This window comes from Heteronotia binoei, chromosome 8, assembly GCF_032191835.1.
Source record: "Heteronotia binoei isolate CCM8104 ecotype False Entrance Well chromosome 8, APGP_CSIRO_Hbin_v1, whole genome shotgun sequence".
In the NCBI taxonomy this organism is placed as follows: domain Eukaryota; kingdom Metazoa; phylum Chordata; class Lepidosauria; order Squamata; family Gekkonidae; genus Heteronotia; species Heteronotia binoei.
The window spans coordinates 75,107,364-75,131,739 of NC_083230.1; the positions used below are offsets into that span (position 1 = coordinate 75,107,364).

The following is a 24,376-nucleotide window of genomic DNA, read 5'->3' on the forward strand; positions in this document are numbered from 1 at the left end:
TTACATATCATAATTCCTCAGTAAAAACTTACCTTTTTAAAATCTAACTTTGTTCTTGTTGCACACTCACTGCTACTTATATTTTAAATACCCCAAATTTGCTCCCTACGTTTTCTGAAATCAGCAGCATGATTACTCGCAATTATTTGTTCATATACATATTGTTCAATTTATTCTTGGTTCCAAGAATTCATCTCTTGGCTATGATTGTGCAAAATTCAGACAGCAGTTATTTTCATAGTCTCATGTAGGATAACTACCATTTTTCATTGGAATTTTATTCTTTGGGAGGCATATCTGAGTAGCTGCCAACCAGCACAGAGTTCAAAAGGATTTTCATGTATAAACACCATTGGCTTTTTCTTTATTGTCTGTGAAATTCATTTCAATGTGATTGAAAGCTGGATTGTCTATTCCTTCATCAGCAGCTCTTTTCCAGTTCAAAACTTCAACTTTGTCATCCTGGAAAACAAAATTAGAACAACAACAGCCATGAATGCACTCTGAAGGAGACTGTTGTATGTGGTGACAGCATTTCTGGTCATACTATCCTCAGAATTAAAAATGCCATCTGCTGTAGCAGCACTAAAGCTATAGAGAGATACTGGGACAAAACATGGGCTCCTGCATGCCCACAATGCTGTCAGTAGATAACACACAAACATAGAGTTGGAAAGGACCTCTAGGGTCCTGCACAATGCAGGAAATTCAAAATACCTCCCACACACACAGAGTGATCCCCTGTTCCATGCCCAGAAAATGGCAAAAAACCTCCAGGATCCCTGACATGGAGAAAAATTGCTGCCGGATCAGCATTTCCCTGGACATGTAAGAATGGACAACGAGAACCAAGTACTGATGCAACCCTTCCTAACCTCCTTCCCATAATCTTAAATTCACAGAATCTGCGTTGCTGTCAGATGGCCACTTAGTCTCTGTTTAAAAACTTCCAAAGAAGGAGAACCCTCCATCTCCCAAGGAAGCCTGTTCCATTGAGGAACCGCTCTGTCAGGAAGTTCTTCCTAATGTTTAGCTGAAAACTCTTGATTTAATTTCAGCTTGTTGGTTCTAGTCCAACCTTCTGGGGCAACAGAAAACAACTCTGCACCACTCTCTAGATAACAGCCCTTCAGGTACTTGAAGATGGTGATCATGTCACCTCTCAGCAGTCTCTTCTCCAGGCTAAATATACTCAGCTCCTTCAACCTATCCTCTTAGGACTTTGTCTCCAGATCCCTCACCATCTTTGTTGCCCTTCTCTGGACACTATCCAGCTTGTCTATATCCTGCTTAAATTGTGGTGCCCAAAACTGAACACACTACTCTAAGTGAGGTCTACCCAAAGCAGAGTAAACCGGTGATCTGGACAGTGTACTTCTGTTGATATAGCCCAAAATTGTATTTGCCTTTTTAGCTGCTGCATCACATTGCTGACTTGTGTTCAATGTATGGTCCACTAAGAATCCCGAGATCCTTTTTGCACATACTACTTCCAAGACTAGTCTCCCCCATCCTATAATGATGCCTTGGGTTTTTCCTACTGTTAAAAATCATTGTATTTGTTTTAGCCTGTTAAGATCATCCTGTATCCTGACTCTGTCTTCTACTGTATTTGTGACTCTCTTCAAATTTAATAAGCATTCCTCCATTCCGTCATTCAAATCATTTATAAAGATATTAAAACAGGTCCCAGGACAGATCCTTGAGGCACTCCACTTTCACTTCTCTCCAAGACGATGAGGAACCATTAAGAGCCCATTTGGGCTATAAATTGAAAATAATAAATAAAAATAATAAGAAGCACTCTTTGGGTGCAATTTGTCAACCAGTTACAGATCCACCTAACAGTAACAGGATCCAAACCATATTTTACCAACTTGTCAACAAGAATATTATGTGGAACCTTATTAAAAGTCTTACTGAAATCAAACTACGTCTACAGCATTCCCTTGGTCCAGCAAGGTGGTAACTTTTCTCAAAAAAAAAGAGATAAGGTTAGTCTGACATGACTTGTTATTGAGAAACCCATGCTGGCTCTTAGTAATCATAGCTGTCCTTTCAAAATGTTTAAGGACATTTCCAGGTATAGACATCAAGCTGATGGGCTGGTAGTTACCCAGATCCTCCTCTTCCTAAATATGGGGATATTTGCCTACCTCCAATCTTCTGGTATCTGACCAAGAATTCTCAAAAATAATGGCCAGAGGCTCAGAAATTACATCCACAACTTCTTTTAGTACTTTCTTGGATGCAGTTCATCTGGTCCCAAGGACTTAGCTTCATTTAAAGAAACTAGATGTTTTTGTACTACCCCTGTGCCGATCCTAGGCTGCAACTCTTTCCCTCATCTTGTGTTCTGTACTCTTAAGCACACAAAATACCCATACAATTAATAAATAGTTCAGCATATAGTACTTTAATGCTAAGTCACTAGATAGACTAACAGGCTTTCTATTTGACTCTGTGAACTACTGTCCTGGTCAAAATGAACACCCAGATGGGTTCAATTGGTTTGTTCACTAACTTTAGGTTTCAGAGTCCTTTTGAGTTATTTCCACCGTAATTTTTTAAAGTCTGTTTTCATTGTAAACCACTTTATGACTGAAAGATAGTTTATAAAAATAATAAATGGATAAACATCCCTTTAGCCTAACAGAAGAAACTGCATGTGAAATGGATACAAGTTACACCTGTTGTTCATCAGTTTGCAAATAAAAGGTTTTTTCAAGTTCACACAATAATTTCATTATTATGTTGTGACCACTAGAGAGGGCCCTTCCTTCATTATTTGAAAACAGATCAGATAGGAAAGAAAAGTTTAGTTGACTTATTTGCAATATAAAACATTACGCAAAAGCAGCTATCAAGCTTGTTTGACTGGTTCTAGTATTGAAGGGGGACTCCTGAATAATTAATGAATACCTCTATAATAATGAATGAAAGCATACTTCTGCCTTCAAAAAGAGGATGTCTGGTGCAATGTTCATTAGAAGCACAGACAGCCTTCAGTGGGTGGGTGTTCACAGATGTGTATTAGGATAACACAAAGGGGCCTCATTGAGAAGCTTCTTGCTGAAGCTGATAAAGCATGGAGACAGGAAGTATGGAAAAGTACTAGAAGGAGAGCAAGGGGGTGGGGAATGTTGAATCAGATTAACTTGTGAGCCTGCCTGCTAAGCTTGCTTTGTGCTTAAAAAGATGGCCTGGGGATCGGGGGGAGGTACAGTATTTTGGAGCTATGATGCTCAACTGGACCCTGCTTTTGGTACCAGAAGTAAAAAAAAGCCTTGCTTCATACCAGTAATGTGTATGGCTGTGTTATTTTCCTGCTACATTACAATGGTGCGATTGGCCGGGAAATGACGGGGCACGATTTTTCCTTCCCCTTGGGCTGGCTGCATAGCCATTTGCCTTCCACCCTCATGGCGGGAAGAACAGACTAGGCGCCACGGTCACATTTTTGATCGAGTCCAGCTCTCTTCACCTCGATGGGGCAAGGTGCCCAGCCAGCCAACCAAGATCCCGCACCTGGTTAAACCGACATGTGCAGGGAATCGGAAGATCTTCAGGATTGTGAGAATGAACTGTCTGGGAATCTGGATTACCTCTCCTTAGGAGAGAAGAAGGGTCTGTTCACCCCTTAAGCCCTGTTCAGTAGCCTCCGTTCTGGCGCTGAAGCACAAAGGCTAGGATCTAGGAGGATTTCTGTGGGGTGTGTGTGTGTGTGTGAATGAGAGGAGGCGCAGCCTCTAAGCTATTTTTGTACCCACCGGTACCAAGGTTCTCAGCCACGCGAGTGCATCTGAGCTGGGGAAGTGGGAAAGTGATTGGATAAGGCTTCCTTTGTATCTGGAGCTGTCAGAATCCCACTGGCATCTCACCCTCCCTACCCTCTGTGTTTCAAAGTGTGTCTTGGGTGGAATTCAGTCAAAAACTCCACTAGAATATATGTGTAAGAATTTTAAGGGACATTTCTGTGATGATTATGGAGTCAAACTGACTCCTGAAACTCTGAAAGCATTATGTCAGAATGACTGGGTGGCCTTATATGTAGAATGGCCACCCGAGGGTAGCTTTGACCAAGGCTTGGTTTAGCGAGTTTATAAGAGTGTGGTACAGTCCCCATGTCACGGGCTGGGGCCGGGTCAGGCAAAGTCCAGGGGCAGTCCAAGGTCTGTAGCTGGTGAGCAAAGAGGGTCCAAGGCGCCAAAACCGAATCACAGTTCAGGTATCGTAGGTCAGAGGTTCAGAAGCCGAAGTCAGGGGGTCCAGAAGTCAAAGCCAAAGTCAGGGAGTCCAGAAGCCAAAGTCAAGAGCCGAAGTGGATGCTAGAACGTCAGGTAAGTGACTAGTTGCTTCCACAAAGCCTCCTCCCAAAGCCCACAGCTATATAGCCCTCTGCTGTCTGTTGCCCATTTGGGCTAATTGCTGGCTCAGAGAGGCAGCCAGGATCCTGCTGAGACTCAAGCATTCTCACTCCTAGAAGGGCCAGAATCCTTTCAAAACTCAGGGCTCAGGGAGCGTCTTGCTCGTGAGCATGCCGCCCTCCTTCGCTCCCTGAGGTCCTGACGAAGGCGGTCACGCACACGAGCCACCCGAGAGGGCGAGGCAGGAGGGCTTGGGTCTTCTCCAGCAGGAGGCAGGGGCACTGGTGCAGGTGGCAGGGGCACAGTTTCTTCTGCAGGCTCAGCTTCTTCTGCAGGGTCCCCAGCACCCATGACACCCCAACTCATGAAAGTCAGTTTCCCTACATTGATAGTTGGGCAGCTATGGTGAAGAAGTCTTATTGGTGGCCAGAGAAGTTACAGACCATGAAAAAAAAGTGGGCTCAGAGGGCCGCTGATAAAGCTGCAAGTCAAGTTATGGCTTTGCGTCAGGATGTGTTAGTAAAAACAACTATCCCTCCAAAGAAGGAAAAGCCTTAGATGCCGATCCCAAAGACCCCTTGGCTAGTCCCCCACCATATGTTCCAGTATACCGTCTTCTCCCGATGCAGCCAGCTGAAGGAGGTGCTGAGGCAGCAGAAGGACGTACTGACAGCAAGGATCAAGCACAGTTATCTAAGGGCACTTTAAAATCCTTTGATGAAGAGAGCCAGGAAATAGAGATGAATGAGGGAGCTAGAGCTGGAAAAAGGCGAGCGACACCCCTGCGAACTCTAAATTTGGTTCAGCAGTTGTTTTCAGAGCAACCGTTTTTGCGACAGCTCCTCATTACTCCATGCCTGTGTTTAATAGTCAGAGGTTGGCTACAAGTTTTAATTCACCTCCTGAGCCTCCCCTGCATACAGAACTCTCATCAAGTACTGAGAAAACTTCCAGTTCTTCTACAGCTTCACCCCCAACTTTTCCAGGTTTTACATCCAGCACAGAGGGCTCACTGCTAGCTTCCCTTCAGGAAGTCCATATCCCTCAACAGCCTAGCCCCGATATTGAGACCCGATACATGTATGTGCCTTTCACTTCAAGTGATTTAGTAAACTGGAAAATCCATACTGTTGCATTTTCTGATAATCCTGCCCCAATGACAAATCTGCTAACCAGTATTATGGCTATTCATCAGCCTACTTATGCAGACTGTCAGCAGCTTTTACTGGCCCTCTTCACAACTGAGGAGAGAAGCCGTATCATGCATCATGCTCGAAAACATGTAGAAGGAAAAGTTCCTCAGGGAACTGCAGATAGAGAGGAGTGGATAAAGGCCCGTTTTCTTGCAACAGATCCAAATTGGGACCCCAATTCTCAGATTTCCAAACAGCGTCTACCAGAATACAGGCAGGCAATCTTAGAAGGGATGAAAAAGCAGGCAAGAAGCCCATTAATATGTCTAAAGTCAGCAAAGTACTCCAGAAAATAGATGAAAGCCCTGGAGTTTTTGCTGAGCGCATGATGCAGGCATTCTGAATGTACACTCCATCCAATCCTGAGGCTGCAGAGAACTTGCGCATGGTAAATACAGCTTTTGTTGCTCAATCCTATGCTGACATTCGCAAAAAGCTTCAGAAGCAAGATGGCTTTGCTGGCATGAATTTATCCCAACTGTTAGAGATTGCCCAGAAAGTTTATGCCAATCGGGATGTAGACCAGAAGCGGGAGGCAGAAAGAAAGATGAAAAAGAAGGCTGATTTGTTGGCAGCAGCTTTGGCTGGGCAGCCACCTATAAGAGGCAGAGGGGCTGCTCGAGGGCAAGGAATGAATGCCAGAAATCAAAGAACGGTGATGACCAATTTGGATCCAAACCAGTGTGTGTTTTGTAAGGATTTTGGGCACTGGAAAGATTCATGCCCAAATCGACCCCCCCTCTGCACACAAGAAATTCAAAACGCTCCTAGACAGATGACAGGACTGGAGTTTAAAGGCCGGGGGAGCAGAGGAGCCAGAGCGAGGAGAAGAGGAAGAGGCCAAGTCCAGAGTGGCAGATATTGGAGAAAAGGAGAAGAGTCTGTCCAGGGCTTGGTTGGGTTGGAAGGATGGAATGACAGTCCTGACCCTGTGGAGCCTATGGTCACAGTTGATGTTGAGGGTCGGGAGTTCGCATTCCTTGTGGATACTGGGGCTGTGCAATCTGTTGTGCCTGATAAGATTGCCCCTTCAATTCGCAAGTATGTTAATATAATTGAAGCTACAGGGCATAAACAATTCAGACCACTTCTAGCCAAACAAACTTGTACAGTTGGAGGCCGTGTGGTCTGTCACAATTTTGTCCATTTGCCTGATTGCTCAGTGCCACTGATGGGAAGAGATTTGCTTTCCATGTTAAGAGCCCGATTGACTTTTGAATCAGAAAGTCAAATGAACTTTGAGCTGCCTTATATAACCTCAGAAGGCAAATTACATTATCAAGGTGTATATGTTTTAGAATGCCCCCAAGAAGAGGAGTGGAGGCTTTACCAATCAGCTCCTGCAAAGGCTATGTCAGAAGTCAGGGTTCAACAATTTCCAGATGTATGGGCAGAAGAGAACCTGCCTGGACTAGCAGTAAACCATGCACCTATTAAGGTGGAATTAATCCCGGGGGCTGTTCCAGTCCGAGAATGCCAGTACCTGATCCCTAAGAAGGCAGTAGCTGGCATCCAGAAACACCTTGACAGGCTTCTTGAATATGGAATTCTTGTAGAATGTCAGTCTCCATGGAACAGTCCCCTTTTGCCAGTCCAGAAGCCGGGCACCGATGATTACAGACCAGTACAGGAATTATGCTCTCTTAATTCTTGCACACAGACTTTGCATTCTGTCATTCCAAACCCATATGTCTTGCTGGGACTTATACCTGCCTCAGCCACTTACTTCTCAGTGGTAGATCTCAAGGATGTGTTCTTTTGTTTAAGACTGGCACTTGAAAGTCAGCCACTGTTTGCCTTCCAGTAGGAAGAAAAAGAGACTGGTAGAAAGCTACAATATACATAGACCCATTTACCCCAGGGGTTCAAAAATTCACCAACTCTTTTTGGTAATGCCCTCAGTAAGGACTTGAGCCAGTTCCCAACAGTGCCAGGAGAAGTTGTGTGCCTTCAGTATGTTGATGATATTCTGATAGGGGCCAAAGACTTACAGACTTGCCAAGGTGCCACTGCTGCCCTGCTAACACTTTTGACTGAGGCTAGGTATAAAGTGTCTCGGAAGAAAGCTCAGCTAGGCCAAGAGACAGTGAAATTTTTAGGCTAGGCAGGGAGCGAAAAGAGACTGTGTGTGCCATTCCTGTGCCCACTACCAGGCGCCAGCTGAGAGAATTCTTAGGAGCAGCAGGGTTCTGCAGAATTTGGCTCCCCAATTTTGCCATAACAGCTAAGCCCTTATACGAAGCCACTAAGGGGGGAGAAAAAGCAACTTTTGAAAGGACAGAGCAATGTCAAAATGCCTTTGAAGCCTTAAAACGCCAGCTCATGCAGGCCCCAGCTCTGGGACTACCTGATACTGACAAGCTCTTTACTCTGTATGTGAATGAGCAAGAAGGAATAGCTGCAGGCGTTCTAACTCAATTGCTGGGATCCTTGCCCAGACCGGTGGCATATTTGTCTAAACAATTAGACATTGTAGCAAAAGGGTGGCCCCCCTGCTTGCACTCAGTAGCGGCTGTTGCAGAACTTGTGAAGGAGGCAGACAAGTTTACCTTTGGAAGTCAACTTGAAGTAAGAGTCCCCCACTATGTGCAAGCCCTTCTGGAGCACAAAGGGTACTACTGGTTCACCAATGCCCGTATGGTCAGATATCAGGCACTTATGTGTGAAAATACCCGTTTTTGGTACCAGAAGTAAAAAAACCTCGCTTCATACCAGTAATGTGTGCGGCTCTGTTATTTTCCTGCTACAGTATCCCAAGGAATTATGTTACAGATAATTTTAGCAATGCTTTCTGGAATTTATGTAATTCCTAGAGACCATGTTACAAGCATGAAACATATTTTAATCTATAGAAGTTTCTCACTATAAATATACTTCAGGCCCACGCTTATGAAGACAAATCTGAATACAATTGTTTCTTTAGAAATCTTCATATTCAGACCAAATATTTTAACTCCTCTTTTAAACTAGGTAATTGAGAAGTTTCTATATGCAGCTTGTAGTGGCCTCCAAATGCATACAATAATGGAAAACAACCCTTGCCTGGGTTTGCTTCATTGTTTGGTGACACAACAGCAATTAATAAGGATGAGAAGCAGGGCTTTTTTGGTGGAAAAAGCCCAGCAGGAACTCATTTGCATATTAGGCCACAACTCCTGATGTTACCATTGTTTAACATAAGGCTTTCTGTAAAAAAAGCCCAACAGGAATTCATTTACATATTAGGCCTCACCCACTAACACTAAGCCAGCCAAAACTGCGTTCCTGCTCAAAAAAAAAAAAAGCCCTGATGAAAAGCACTTTTAGGTTTTAGGGAATATTTCCAACTATTTCATATTTCATTATTTTAGAAACATTATTAAAATGTGTATTTGTGTGTATATGACCAAAGTGCATCTGGAATTACTTATTAGTAATTGCATCCTACCTGCCTTTTCTCTGGCATTTTTCTAAGTTATTGGGTCAGCCTGGGGGCGGGGGGCTGGATACTACAGATGTCCAGCTTTCCACATTCTGTAGAATTTTGTCCTGAGCATAAATACTACATTTCATTTGGATAATGTTCAAGGGTGATATTTTGTTAAAAACAACTATGAAATATTTAAGCAATTAATTAGACCAGTGGTCTCATTTTACACAGGAAATATTGAAAGTACCTCTAAAATATGGCAGAGAAAACTATACAATAATGTATGTTAACACAGGTTAGTATTTTTACTATACAAGAAGAGTCAAATTATAATATGTTATAAAATTATACTTACTTTTTTATGTTTAAAAAATGAGAAGTTTGACAGAAAATCCTCTTTATTTAGCATGAATTTACGATCCACATTTTGCCGTAATCCTCCTGGAAAATATCAGTTTAGATGGTCAAAGCCAATCCAAAATTTATAGACTAGGATCAGTGGTTCTTCTTCCAAAATTTGTTGAGAAGGCCAGTGGAAATATTAAATTTAAGAAATAAACCTTTCCTCAAGAGGTTTCTTTACACATCAGGGCCTAATTGTTGATTTTTTTAAAAAAAAAAAACAGTCCTTTTTGTACAATTTTCTTGGAAATCTCTTTGGAGATCATTTTGACCTTTTTTCTATCAGAACATAACTCCATTGTGGGTGACTAAGATTACATAGAAGTAGCCCACTTTTGTGATATCCATATCAAACACTTATGATAGTGAGATTTTTCACATATTTTGCTGAATTAATCTGGACATCATTTCTTTATTTATGTTAATTATAGTCCACCTTTCTCACTTGGACTGAACCTGGATTATCCAGAGAGAGTCCATACAATCAACAGACTGTGACATTCAATTAACAATGCAACAGGAATTAAGGCTGCAGAACCAACAGAACTGAAGCAAAGCATAAGTATTAGCATGACACATTAAAGGTTGCAAAAATTACATAGCAGGATTCTAGTTTCAGCAAACTATACATAGTAGTATAGACCACAGCCCCTAATAATTTAATACAGTGCAATGCTATTGCCTGCATAGGAAAGCCTCTTGAATAATTCAATTTGGAAAGCCAGGAAAGTGGAAGCAACATAATTTGAATTTGCAAAACTCTGCATTTCAAGAAGTATAAATTATTCAGATGTATATTGTGAAAAAATCATATGAAAATGAAAATCATATCTATATCTTTGCACTGGAGCTGAACTGTTAAACATTAATGCAGAGCCTAATGAGGATCTCCTATACATGGATGTCTATGCATGCAGTTTCATTGATCTAAGCTAGATGTCATTTCACCAAAAACCCCAAACCCAAAGCTGGGTACACAGCCTTTAATGCTGCAAAAACTTATGAAAAACTCAATGTTCTTTACTATTAGTAATTGATATGTTTAATCCATGGTGCTGTCTCTATGAAGATATTAAAACAGTGCGTGGTCCAAAAGTCCCTTGTATGAAAATTCTTTTGCTGCGCAACAGGACCCTTGTATGGATTGGTTCTTATGGACTAAGGCATCAGTTTTGTAAGCCTAAGAGCTACTTTGAAATGTGTGCCTTGAAATGTATGCTTTATTTTGTGCAATTATCTGTATGCGCCTTTAAGAATCGTCACGACACAAAACAAGTGCTTTCCACACACCATTTTAATATTTTCATAGACACAGCACAATGGATTAAACGTTTTAGATGTCATTTCATTCAAGAGATCTTCTCTTATTCCAGAACATGACCATATTTACCTACTACCAGGGCTTTTTTGGTAGAAAAAGCCCAGCAGGAACTCATTTGCAAATTAGGCCACGCCCCCTGACACCAAGCCAGCCGGAACTGAGTTCCTGTGTGTTCCTGCTAAAAAGCCCTGCCTACTACAATGCTATTTTCTCAGTCTGGAAGTTAAAAGGACTTATTTATGTTAAAGGGGAAACCATAAAAGAGAAAATTATTTCCAAACAAAAAGTTAGAAAAAAGTCTAACAGTTGTAACTCCAGACATGCAGTGTACTTACATTTAGGGACAGATCCATAAATGTTCAATTAATCATTTAAAAAAATCAATACCCAGGAATAAGTACCTGTTAAAAGGCTGGCAACTATTCCCACAGCAACAGTGACCAAGGTTCCAAGTGTGCTGAAGTAAAGGTATGATAAGGAATACCAATAATCGGCAAGCACAGGTCTAGGAAAACCAAAAGATGAAAAGTAAGAAAAGTTCAAACCCTAAGAAAAATGAAGGACAGTATTTTTAAAAAAGGCTTGTGATACTTTGAGTGTAAGCTGTCATTTATAATATTGATGGAAGATTATATAAATTCATGTTTAGATTGCACTGTTTCTGAACTCAGTCTGGTAGGGTATGAGCTTTCATGAGTCACTGCTCACTTCTTGAAGAAACGAGCAGTGACTCACTAAAGTTCATAACCTGCCACAAATGTTAGTTTTTAAGATGGTACTGGACTCTTCTTTTCTACTGCTACAGACCAACTAACATATCTACCAACCTTGAATTCAGTTTATAATTCTGTATAAACCTGGTTAGACCTGAAACTTCCCTCCTGTTTAGGCGGTGAGTGGATTTATGCTCGCCCGCGGAGCCAAATGGACCCAGAGTGGTTTCAGGAGGCTCTGCAGGATCCGATGCCCCCTGACAGGTCACTGAATGAGTTAGTGGAGGACTGGTACTCCCGGTTCTCCACTGCCATTGATGACATCGCTCCCCAGCGCTCTCTTCGTTGTGGCACCAAAGCTGCCCCTTGGTATACTGTGGAGATGCTGAGGATGAAACAGCAACTTAGACGGCTAGAGAGAGTGTGGCGACATGCTCATGACAAAGAGTCAAGAACCTCTTATAGAACGTTTATGAAGGTCTATGAAGGGGCTATGAAGTCAGCTAAGAAAGAGTTCTATGCAGCCTCCACAGAGTCTGCGAAGTTGCACCCAGCCCAACTATTTAGAGTAATTCGGTCATTAACAGTTTTGCCATCGGGCAATCAAAATGGTAGAGAATTGGATATTGGCTCTGAGGCCTTTGCAACATATTTCGCAGAAAAAATCCTGACTCTCCACCAGGACCTACCCAACCACGATTGATACAGTATGTGACTTGGAAGCCCCTTGGCCATCTTCTGGTCCTATATTGGACTGCTTCAGCGGACTCTTGCCGGAGGATGTGGACAGGATCCTGGCTGCAGTGAAGCCTACCACTTGCCTCCTGAATTCCTGTCCATCCTGACTGGTGAAAGCCTGCTGGGATGGCATCAGGGACTCTCTGGGTGATATTGTCAACTTGTTCCTTTCAACAGGGACCTTCTCAGAGAAACTGAAGGAGGCAGTGGTTCGTCCGCTTTTGAAAAAACCATCATTAGACCCTGGGGTCTTGGCCAACTACTGCCCAGTTTAGAATTTATCGTTTCTGGGTAAGGTAGTTGAGAAAGTGGTGTCAGAGCAGTTACAGGTTTTCCTGGATGAGACATTCGCCTTGGACCCATTCCAGTCCAGCTTTTGCTCGGGCCATGGGACGAAGACAGCATCTGGATCAAGGCGGGTCAGCGCTGCTGATACTTCTTGATCTGTCAGCAGCATTTGACATGATCGATTACAACCTTATGACCCACCGCCTCGCCGGAGTTCAGGGGGTGGCCTTACAGTGGTTTTCCTCCTTTCTCCGGGAATGGGGAAAAAGGGTGGCACTTGGCGAGCAGACTTCCTTGCGGCATCCGCTTATATGTGGAGTGTCGCAGGGAGCCATTTTCTTGCCAATATTATTTAACATCTATATGCGCCCCCTTGCCCAAATTGCCCGAGGTTTTGGGCTGGGTTGCCACCAGTATGCTGATGACACCCAGCTATCTGCTGATGAGTGGCCAGCCTGTTGCCGCCCCAGGACCTGGCTACAGTGATCCATGCAAAGGTCACTTCCAGACTAGACTACTGTAACTCACTCTATGCTGGCTTACCCTTGAGATTGATCTGGAAACTGCAGCAGGTGCAAAATGCAGCGGCTCGCCTGCTGACTGCACCACCTTTACAGGTGGGCATTCAGCCGGCGCGCAACAGTCTGCACTGGCTGCCCATTGAGTACCAGATCCGCTTCAAGGTTATGGTTCTAACATTTAAAGCCTTATGCGGCCTGGAACCAATATACCTGCGGGACCGTCTCCTTCCATATATGCCCAGGAGGTCGTTACATTCAGCCTCCCAACATCTGTTGGCCATCCCCAGCCCAAGAGACACCCATCTTGCTTCAACTAGGGCCAGGGCTTTTTCGGTCCTGGTCCTGACCTGGTGAAATCAGCTCCCTACAGAGATCCGGGCCCTACCTGGCTTATTAGCCTTCTGTAGGGCCTGTAAAACAGAGGTGTTCCGCCAGGCTTTTAGTTGAGACTATGTGCATCTATTCTTGATCTGGTTGGTCTTCCCTATCGGCACTGTCACCTGTGTTATAAAATGGATTATCATCTGCCGTCTCTATGAGATATCATGATGTGAGATGGCCAGGCTGGACAATACGTGATACAGTAAACTTCTCTGAGTGCTGTTGAGCTGTCTGTTTTTTAAAATGTTTTTATTGTATTTTATTGTTTTATCATATGTTGTACTCCGCCCTGAGCCTTACAGGGAAAGGGTGAAATAGAAATATACTAAAATAAATAATTAAATAAACAATGGGGGCAAACTGGTAGTCACATGATAGGGTCTGATTTATATCAGGCCTGCAATCTTGGTGGAGGGGGTCCCCAATAGAACTTGCCCCCTCATACTGCTATTATATCACAGACCTAAGAGTCACAGACCTAAGAGTAACGGGATAGGGCTGATTTCTGTTGGAAATATGGAATCGTAGACAATGTTAAGCACATTTCTTTGCTCACTGTCACATCTCTGGTCCAAACCATTGAGGAATTATTTTGTAATATGCAGTTTGACTGTAAATTTGCTCCAATATAGGACAAACAATGACACTCAGGGTGTTATCAGACATGCTGTTCGAGCTGATGTTGTTGCTGTTCCCCCACTAATCTAAAATACACGATCAGACAGCATCATCTCTATCCCACCCTGCAGTTCTTGGCCCCCCATTTTCACTCCTCTCCAATTTGGCAGTTTTTTTATACTGGTAAAAGTCTGGGGCTATGGATTTCTCTGGTTTCACCATGCATTTTCAGATGTCTAAACTCTCCATTGCAATGTCAAGCCATCTGGTGAGTCAGAACCTTCCCTTTCATTTTCGCCCTTTAAAAAAAAACAAGTTAGCGATATGCACATAAACAGATCTCCACTGCAGGGTCATGAAGTACCGCTTGAGCATTCATGCACTGTAATGTTTTGTTCATATCGGGAGCCTCCAGAGGGATTGTTTTTGAGCACCAAATTAAAAAAAATTACTCTTTCTGTTGTTTCATGGGGTGGACCGGCAGTGGAAATAGTCCCTATTTAGGCTCCATGCTGGTGGCCAGGATTCCACCCCCAGAACTTTACTCCAAGCTGCTTCATAATATTGCTCTGTTGGGAAAGCTCTATGGGGAGAGAAAAAGGGAAAACTCCCTATGAAATGAATGAGAAAAGGAGTAAGATCAGGTGGGAAATGGACTGATTTCTGTTGAGAAATACAGTTGTATAGGAACCAATGGTCACAGTACTTGGTGGAGGGACTGCAGAGCTGTCAAAAAGGAGCTGGAGCTTTGAATACACACTATTGTGCATGTGTGAAAGACAAAAAAAAAAAGCAGGCCACTCTGTAGTTAGTGTGCAGCAATAATCTGAATGGACAACCATGGGGTGGATGTTTTGACAAGATTCTCCAGCACACACACACAAAAAAGGATCAAATCAGAGGCAAGGGCAAACCAGGCTAAGCCTGTCATCTGATCACACTCACAGACTTTGACCTAAGAATTATAGTTATTCTAGGATTGTTCAATTTGAGTCCAGTAGCATCTTGAAAATCTACAAGAGTTTCACGATATATACATTTCCAAGTGTCAAAACTCCATTTGTTGGGCTAAATCCCACTGAACAAGTTCACAGTGAGGTTTATCTCTTAAGAACAGCAGCTAATGTATAAACATCTGAATGTAACTAACTAAGCATGTGCCTATAAAGTTGCATTTCTGTGCCATGCATACAGTACAATGTATACTTTATGTCAGCTGCACTATTACACAGTTTATGGCTCTTTAGCATTTGAGTTCTAAATTTAAGCATCTCATTCCATCTGAATAAAATGCTCTCAAAATATAGAATATGAGATAACAGCTGCAATGACATAATTAGGAAAACAAAAGGTCCCCTGTGCAAGCACCAGTAGTTTGTGACTTGGGTGACGCTGCTTTCACCACGTTTTCATGGCAGACCTTTTTACGGGATGGTTTGCCATTGCCTTCCCCGGTCATTACACTTCCCCCCCCCCCCCAGCAAGCTGGGTACTCATTTTACCGACCTTGGAAGGATGGAAGGCTGAGTCAACCTCGAACCAGCTATGTGAATCAGCTTCTGCTGGATCGAACTCAGGTCGTGAGCAGAGGGCTCCAACTGCAGTACTGCAGCTTTACCACTCTGCACAACAGGACTCTCTAATACATAATTAAGTATTCAGTAATTCCTCCTGCCCTAAAGTCCCCCTCCCAGACCCAGATCCTAATAATGTCAGCAGAAACCCTTCTACCAATTTATATGGGCCAGGTTTTAGTGGTCAAGAAACCACAAGATTTGACAGCATCAAAACAGTATTTTTCTAGGCCTACATAAGGCCATCTTAGATCTGAGAAATGTGGGATAACTTTACCATGTACCCACCTTTCAGAAGCTTGTGGTGCCATTAGAGTAGTCCAGTTGCCTTCAGCTTCTGCACCAGTTGTATTGCAAAGTGCAGTGCTAAGGTTTAATGGCATGCTGTTCTGAAGAAGTGGAGGGTAAATCTGAGCTCCAATTCCAACCCACAGTGAAGCAGTAAATCCACCAAGAAGACCTACAAATGCACCCTGAAAAATAGGAGGTTACATTATATTCAAACCTTAAGGAAAATACGTGAGGAAAAGAAAAACAGCCTGTTTCATCCCGAGTGCTATTATAATTTCTAAACTCAGCCCAGATTGCCTGCTCTGTCCATACTAGGCACATGAATATGTATAATGAAATCCAAAGCTATTACTATTTCCAGACAAAGCAGTTCCAGGGATTGCAGTAGGGAAAGGAGGTAATTAAACTTTCCCTTGCCTACCACTTTTCCTCTTTTAGGATTTCCCAGACCATGTCTGTAAAGTAAATGCACACAATGCGTAATTTATATTGTAAGCACCATCCATGAGTTAAGCATGAACAAGGTATGCAGAGAAGCAGTCAAGGTGGCTGCTTCCCAACTGTTAGCAAAATTGCGCTTACGCAACAAGGAACATCCTTCTGGATAGGGCCAAAACAGATGCAACAAAAAACAAGCCTCTCTGATCATCCATCTTTAAAAAGGCAGCATGTGCAGCAATCATTTGGATTAGGGTTGCCAGCTCTTAGCTGGTTGCTGGTGGGGGATGCAATGTGATGATGTCACTTGTGCCAGGCATGTCACATGGGGGGTGCTCTAGCATGGGTTAAAAACCATTTGATGCCAAATACTAGAGTGTCCTCTGTGCAATGTGCCCAGCATGATTATGTCACTTCCAGGTGATGTCATCGCACCAGGCATGTCATTTGAGAGTTTTCCCCTATAGACCCACATAAACTTTGGCAAACAAGATCTTGCCTGTCTATCCTTCTGCTAGTTCTCCCTCACTGTAATAATGAAGTGAATAATTTGGGGAAATGTAGTAATGAAGTGAATAATTTGGGGAAACATGTAATAATGAGCTGGAGGCTAAAAATCTGTGAGCTAGCTCACATTAACTCAGCTTAGAGGGAACACTGGTTACAGTAGTCCAGTTTGGAAGTGACCATTGTATGGAGCCAAGTCACAAGTGGAAAAATAAGGGACTAGTTACTGAACCTGCCAAAGACAGAAAAAAGGGTGATTTGGCAACCACTGTGATCTGGGCCTCCAGTGACAGGGAGGCATCGAGTATCATGCCTAGGATCATGCCTAGGACACTGGGCACCAGCATCAGTGATGCCCCACTCAGGGCCAGAAGCTGAATTCCCATATCTAAACTCCTATAGATTCAACTTCAGCCAACTCTGCTACAGCCAACCAGCCACAGCCCTCAGCACCTGGTCCAGCTGTCCGTTAACAGATACAGCTGTGTGTCATCAGCATATTGGTGACACCCAAGCCCGAACTCCCAGATAAGCTGGGCAAGAGGACACATATAGATGTTGTATAGCATCAGGGAGAGAATTGCTCCCTGAGGGACCCCACAATCTAGTGGGAATTGCTGGGAAACCCTTTCCCCTAGTGCCACTCTCTGTCCCTGACCCTGGAGAAAAGAGGAGAGCCATTGTAAGGCAATCCCCCAAATCTCCATGTTTGCAAGGCAGTGGGTCAGATCAAGAAGAAGAAGCAGTGCCAACCCACCTCAATCCAGCTGCCTTCAGAGGCTGTCTACAAGAGCAACCAGAGCCATTTTGATCTCATAGGCAGGACAAAAGCCGGACTGAAAGGGGTCCAGGACGAAGGTGTCATCCAGGAAATGTAGGTTTTATTGAACAAAATATGTAGGTTTTATTTAACAAAAAAGCTAACTATATGTATACCTGGTGGGAGTGTAATAGAGCCAAGATCTATTGAAAAATTATTAAAAGACCCTTACTAGAAATTTCAGAGATAGGAACTTCCTCTAGAAGCCAGTCTAGTGGTCCAGTCTGATGGAGAGGCTGAGCGATAATCTGGGATCTGGGCAACCCAGGTTCAGTTTTCCCCTCTGCCACAAAAGCTTGCTGGCTGACCTTGGGCCAGTCACATACTCTCATCCTAATCTACCTAATAAGGTTGTTACAAGGAAAACTGGAGGAGAATTATGTAAGCCGCTATGGGTCTCCATTGGGAAGAAAGGTGGGGTATGCATGAAGTAAAAATAAAAAGATCCAACTGTTGTTGTTGCTGAATTATATAGATATTGTACACATTTATTTATTTATTTATTACATTCAATTTATATCCCGCCCTCTCCGCAAGCGGACTCACATCTAGAAATATTCTTAAATGTCATAACCTCAGCAAGGATGGTGTTTGCCCAGCACTAGAAGTCCCAATTGCTGACCAATAAATATAGAATAGCTAGAGAAAATATGTGATGTAATTAAAGTAATAAAGAGAACAGCTTCCTAAAGATTTAAAAATACTGAGTATATGAGAGAAAGTGTCACGAGCTGGGGCTGAGTCAGGCAAAGTCCAGGGGCAGTCCAAGGTCGGCAACTCGTGAGCAAGGAGGGTCCAAGGCGCCAAAACAGAATCGTAATCCAGGTATCACAGGTCAGAGGTTCAGAAGCCGAAGTCAGGGGGTCCAGAGGTCCAAGCCAAAGTCAGGAATCCAAAAGCCAAAGTCAAGAGCCGGAGTGGATGCTAGGATGTCAGGTATGTGACTAGTTGCTTCCACAAAGCCTCCTCCCAAAGCCCACAGCTATATAGCCCTCTGCTGCCTGTTGCTCATTTGGGCTAATTGCTGTCTCAGAGCAGCAGCCAGGATCCTGCCGAAACTTAAGCATCCTCACACTTAGAAGGGCCAGAATCCTTTCACCACTCAGGGCTCAGGGAGCGTCTTGCTTGTGAGCGTGCCGCCCTCCTCCGATCCCTGAGGTCCTGACGAAGGCGGTCACGCACACGAGCCACCCGAGAGGGCGAGGCAGGGGGGCTTGGATCTTCTTCAGCAGGAGGCAGGGGCACTGGTGCAGGTGGCAGGGGCACAGTTCCTTCTGCAGGCTCTGCAGGCTCGGTTTCTTCTGCAGGGTCCCCAGCACCCATGACACTATCCCCCCCCCAGGGTCCCCTCCGTCGAGGGGCCTGGGAGGTCGGGGTGATCGCTGTGGAATCGTTGCACCAAGTCCGGGGCATGAAGATTGTCCACAGGTTCCCAGGACCGGTCTTCTGGGCCGTATCCCTCCCAGTCCACAAGGTACTGGAGGCCTCCACGATGGTACCGGGAGTCCAGAATCTGGCGCACCTCATATTCTTCCTCGTCATCCACCAACACCGGTGGAGGCGGCGGTGGAGAAGGAGGCCGAGCTGGGTCAGGGGGTGCAGCTGGAACAAGGAGGGAGCGATGGAACACAGGGTGAATGCGGAGGTGGGGTGGCAACTGGAGCCTGAAGGCGACGGGGTTTATTTGTTCTACGACGGGGTAGGGTCCAATGAACCGTGCATCCAGCTTGTGAGACCGACCAGGCCGGCGCAGGTAGCGAGTTGAGAGCCACACCTGATCCCCCGGCTGCACTGGAGGGCCTTCTTGCCTCTTTCGGTCCGCAGCCCGTTTATATGCCTCCTTGGCCTGCTGTAGCTGCTCTCAGAGCAAGTCTTGGCTGGCGCGGAGTTCTTGCAGGTAGGCATCGACGGCGGGGACATTCGTGGGTGGTAGGATTGCCGGGAAGAACCGAGGGTGGTACCCGTAGGTTGCAGCAAACGGGGTCATTTGGGTGGATGAATGGACCGCGTTGTTGTATGCAAACTCCGCTAGGGGCAATAGAGTGGTCCAGTCATCCTGCTGGTAACAGGTGTAACAGCGGAGATATTGCTCTAGCGTGGCATTGGTGCGCTCTGTCTGGCCATCTGTCTGTGGGTGGTAGGCTGAGGACAGGTGCACTCGAGTACCCAGGCTGGAATGGAGGGCTTGCCAGAACCGAGAAGAGAACTGAGGGCCCCGATCGGAGATCAGATGGGCTGGGAGTCCGTGCAGACGAAAGATGTGTTGCAGGTAAAGCTGGGCCGTCTCCTGAGCTGTGGGAAGTTTCGGGCACGGAACAAAGTGGGCCATCTTGGTAAATAGGTCGACGACCACCCAGATACAAGTCTGACCCTTGGAGCGCGGAAGTTCCGTGATGAAGTCCATCGAGATGGTCTCCCAGGGTCCTGAAGATGTGGGCAAGGGCTGTAGCAACCCTGAGGGTTTGGCTGGGATGTCTTTGGCCCGTCGGCAGACGTCACAGGAGCTGACATAACGGGCAACATCAGCGCGAACTCGTGGCCACCAGAATTCCCTTGTCAGCAAGTGGGTGGTCTTATGCTGTCCAAAGTGCCCGGCGGGTAACGAGTCGTGGGTCAGGCGTAGCACTTCTGCTCGCAAGGGCCCGGGCGGCACATAGAGGCGTTCGCGGTGTAGCAAGAGGCCGCCTCAAGTCGTGAACTCGCCTGTTGGGTCATCTTGGAGAGCCTGGAGGTGTTGCTGGACCCAGGGATCATTGGCCTGGCTAGCCCGAATGTCCTCCACGAGTGCTGGTGAAGTGGAGGTGGCTGCAAATACTGAGGGCGGCAGGATTGGAGCAGCGGGCACGGTCTCAGTTGAGGCAGGGGCGTATTCCGGTTTCCGGGAGAGAGCGTCTGCTTTCCGGTTCTGGGTATGGGGGATGTAGGAGATCCGGAAGTCGAAGCGAGAGAAGAATAGGGACCACCGGATCTGGCGCTGGTTGAGACGGCGGGTGGTCTGGAGGTGTTCCAAGTTCCGGTGATCGGTGAGCACTTGAACAGGGTGGCGAGCCCCTTCGAGGTAATGTCGCCAAACCTCAAACGCCACCTTGATCGCGAGCAACTCCCTCTCCCAGATGGTATAGTTCCTCTCTGCAGCAGTGAGCTGGCGCGAGTAATAGGCGCAGGGCTGGAGTGGCTGGGACGGCTCCTCGCGCTGGGACAGCACTGCTCCCAGGGCCACGTTGGAGGCATCAGCTTCCACCGTAAAGGGAAGCTGGGAGTCAGGGTATCTCAGGAGTGGCCCGGTGGCAAAGCGAGTCTTCAGGGTGGAGAAGGCGTTATCGGCCTCTGGGGACCAGCGGAAGGGTTCTTTGGGGCGGAGTAGTTGAGTCAGGGGTGTGGTCAGGGATGCGTAGGCCGGGATGAATTGCCGATAGTAGTTGGCAAAACCAAGGAACCGCTGCAGGTCTTTGCGATTCTGAGGAGCCTGCCAGGTCAGGACCGCTTCTACTTTTTTCGGGTCCATGAGGATCCCCTGCGGTGACACAATGTGCCCAAGGAACTCGACGGAGCGCAGGTCGAAGTCGCACTTCTCCAGCTTGGCGTAGAGGCCATGGGCTCGTAGGCGCTGCAGGACCTGGCGGACGTGCTCGGCGTGCTGGGCAGGATTGCGGGAGTAAATTAGGATGTCATCCAGGTATATGATCGCGAAGCGGTCGAGCAGGTCCCGGAATATGTCGTTCATGAACCTCTGGAAGACAGCGGGGGCATTGGTCAATCCGAAGGGCATCACCAGGTGCTCGTACTGCCCGTATTGGGTCCCAAACGCGGTCTTCCACTCGTCTCCGGGCCGTATGCGCACCAAATTGTATGCTCCACGGAGGTCCAGCTTGGTGTAAATCTGGGCCCCCTTTAAGCGATCCAAGAGTTCAGGGATCAGTGGTAGAGGGTACCGGTCGCGGATGGTGATCTTGTTCAGGGCCCGGTAGTCATTGCACAGCCGCAGCTCCCCACTTTTCTTCTTCACGAAGAGGACTGGAGCAGACAGGGGAGAGGTTGAGGGTCGGATGAATCCGCGTTTCAGGTTCTTGTCCAGGTAGTCTCGCAGAGCTGCCAACTCAGGCTCCAACATCGGGTACAGACGCCCCACCGGGAGTGGTGCCCCAGGTACTAGGTCGATGGCACAGTCATAGGGCCGGTGAGGGGGAAGCTGATCCGCTCCTGTCTCTTCGAAGACATCGGCGAAGTCCGCATACTTCTGAGGGAGCTGAGGACCACCACTCGGGATGCCGGCTGCTAGAGTGGTGGGAGGAGTCAGATGGGGGCATGGGTCTCGGAAACGTAGTTCCTGCTGGGCCCAGTCCACGATGGGGTTGTGCAGCTTCAGCAAGGAAAGGCCCAGAATCGGCGGGAAGCGAGGCATGCGGGCGACATTAAACTGCAGCTGTTCTTGGTGCTGCTGGACGTGGAAGGTGATGGGGCAGGTCTCCTGGGTGACGGGGCCAGAACGGAGGAGGCGCCCGTCGATAGCCTCCACCAGCGTTGGAGTCTCTTTTGTCTGCACTGGTATCTGGTGCTGCTTTACAAAGGCAGCATCTACAAAACAGTGGGCCGCTCCCGAGTCCAGCATGGCATATACAAACAGCCAGCGTTCATCAGGCAGACGGAGTTTGACTGGTAGCAGGAATGGGCCCGGGGTATCAGTCTGCTGTTCGGAGGACCCAGCTAGTCGCCCCAGGCTGGAGGGCCCACTTACGCCTGGGGCTGCTCTTTTGGCGGCGGTGGCAACGAGGGTCCGGGTATCCGATGCTTAGCAGGGCAGCCAGAGGCATAGTGGCCTGCCGTACCGCAGTAAAGGCACAGATTCTGCGTGCGGCGTCTGGCCTTTTCTTCTGGAGTCAGGCGGGGTCGAGCAGCTCCAAGCTGCATAGGCTCCTCCTTGGCTCTGGTACTAACTGGGGATGGGCGAGGAGCCAAGTGGCACGGCGCAGGGAGCTGGCGCCCTCTGGTCTTGGCTTGGCGGCGACTTTCCAGGCAGCCATCAATGCGGAGGCAGAGGGTGATAAGTCCTTGGAGCGTGGGTGGCGACTCCACCCTGGCCAGTTCATCCAGGACTTCCTCTGCCAGCCCCTCGGTAAACTGGTCCATCTGGGCAGCCTCATTCCACGCCAAGTCTTGGGCCAGGAGCTTGAATTCGGTGGCATACTGAGCCACTGAGGATTTGCCTTGTTTCAGCGCCCTGATCTTCCGGTTGGCTGTGGCTGCTTGGACTGGGTTTGAGAAGGCAGCAGACAGGTGGGCCTCAAACCCCTGGTAATCAGTCAGCAGGGGAGAGGACGCAACCAGCAAGGGTGTGGCCCATTTGGCCGCCTGCCCCTTTAACAGGCTGATGATGAAACACACCTTTGTTTTGTCGTTGGGGAAGTCCCGAGCTCTTAGTTCGAAGTACAGCCGGCACTGCGCTAGGAAAGCAGGAAATTCTTCCACGGCACCCCCAAATCTGTCAGGTGGGGGAACTGGGCACTTGGCTGGAGCACTGGCCACAGGTTGTTGCTGCAAGTGTACTACTGCCTGTGTCAGCTGCTGTACCTGGGCTTGGAGCGCAGCCAGTAGTCCTGTGGTTCCACTTGCTTCAGCATCCATCCTGTGGAATGGGTGTTGGTTGTGGGTGGAAGCAATCTGTCACGAGCTGGGGCTGAGTCAGGCAAAGTCCAGGGGCAGTCCAAGGTCGGCAACTCGTGAGCAAGGAGGGTCCAAGGCGCCAAAACAGAATCGTAATCCAGGTATCACAGGTCAGAGGTTCAGAAGCCGAAGTCAGGGGGTCCAGAGGTCCAAGCCAAAGTCAGGAATCCAAAAGCCAAAGTCAAGAGCCGGAGTGGATGCTAGGATGTCAGGTATGTGACTAGTTGCTTCCACAAAGCCTCCTCCCAAAGCCCACAGCTATATAGCCCTCTGCTGCCTGTTGCTCATTTGGGCTAATTGCTGTCTCAGAGCAGCAGCCAGGATCCTGCCGAAACTTAAGCATCCTCACACTTAGAAGGGCCAGAATCCTTTCACCACTCAGGGCTCAGGGAGCGTCTTGCTTGTGAGCGTGCCGCCCTCCTCCAATCCCTGAGGTCCTGACGAAGGCGGTCACGCACACGAGCCACCTGAGAGGGCGAGGCAGGGGGGCTTGGATCTTCTTCAGCAGGAGGCAGGGGCACTGGTGCAGGTGGCAGGGGCACAGTTCCTTCTGCAGGCTCTGCAGGCTCGGTTTCTTCTGCAGGGTCCCCAGCACCCATGACAGAAAGCTGGCAGCAATTCTACTGAAATATGTTAAAAGACCTGATGATCTAAGAAATAAATACATTTAGAAAATTAATGTTTGTCCTACCTCATCCATTTGCAATCAGGTAATTGAATCATAGAAGAGGTTGTTATTTTATGTGTCTTTGTATAGTACAAGGGTGGCCAAACTGTGGCTCGGGAGCCACATGTGGCTCTTTCACACATATTGTGTGGCTCTTGAAGCCCCCCACCACCCCATCAGCCAGCTTGGAGAAGGTATTTGTCTCTTTAAATCACGTCTCCAAGTCATGCAAGCTGATGGCTTGGGGAGTGCATTTAATGTTTATTTATTATTTATTATATCCCACTCATTCTTCATTCTACAAAGACTCAAGGCAGTTAACATAAAATAAACAATATTAAAACAGTAAAACAATTGGGTAAAATCACAATGGTGCTATACTTGAAGAAATCTATTCAAGGCAGGATCATATAGTATTTTCTTATCTCCAAAGCGGCCAGATCTTAGGCTGTTGGTACTAATACGAG

General features: G+C 46.6%; 1 protein-coding gene across 1 annotated transcript in view; it reads right to left on the minus strand.

Annotated features, from left to right (window-relative positions):
• Positions 1-24,376, minus strand: part of LOC132576257 (sodium-coupled monocarboxylate transporter 1-like) — a 62,466-nt gene continuing 38,090 nt past the window's right edge. The window contains exons 12-15 of the mRNA XM_060245252.1: positions 15,814-15,998; positions 11,094-11,197; positions 9,325-9,410; positions 1-462 (exon numbers count right to left, since the gene is read on the minus strand). Coding sequence (XP_060101235.1) covers positions 337-462; positions 9,325-9,410; positions 11,094-11,197; positions 15,814-15,998 — 501 coding nt within the window. The 3' untranslated portion in view covers positions 1-336. The remainder of the gene's footprint in view (positions 463-9,324; positions 9,411-11,093; positions 11,198-15,813; positions 15,999-24,376) is intronic.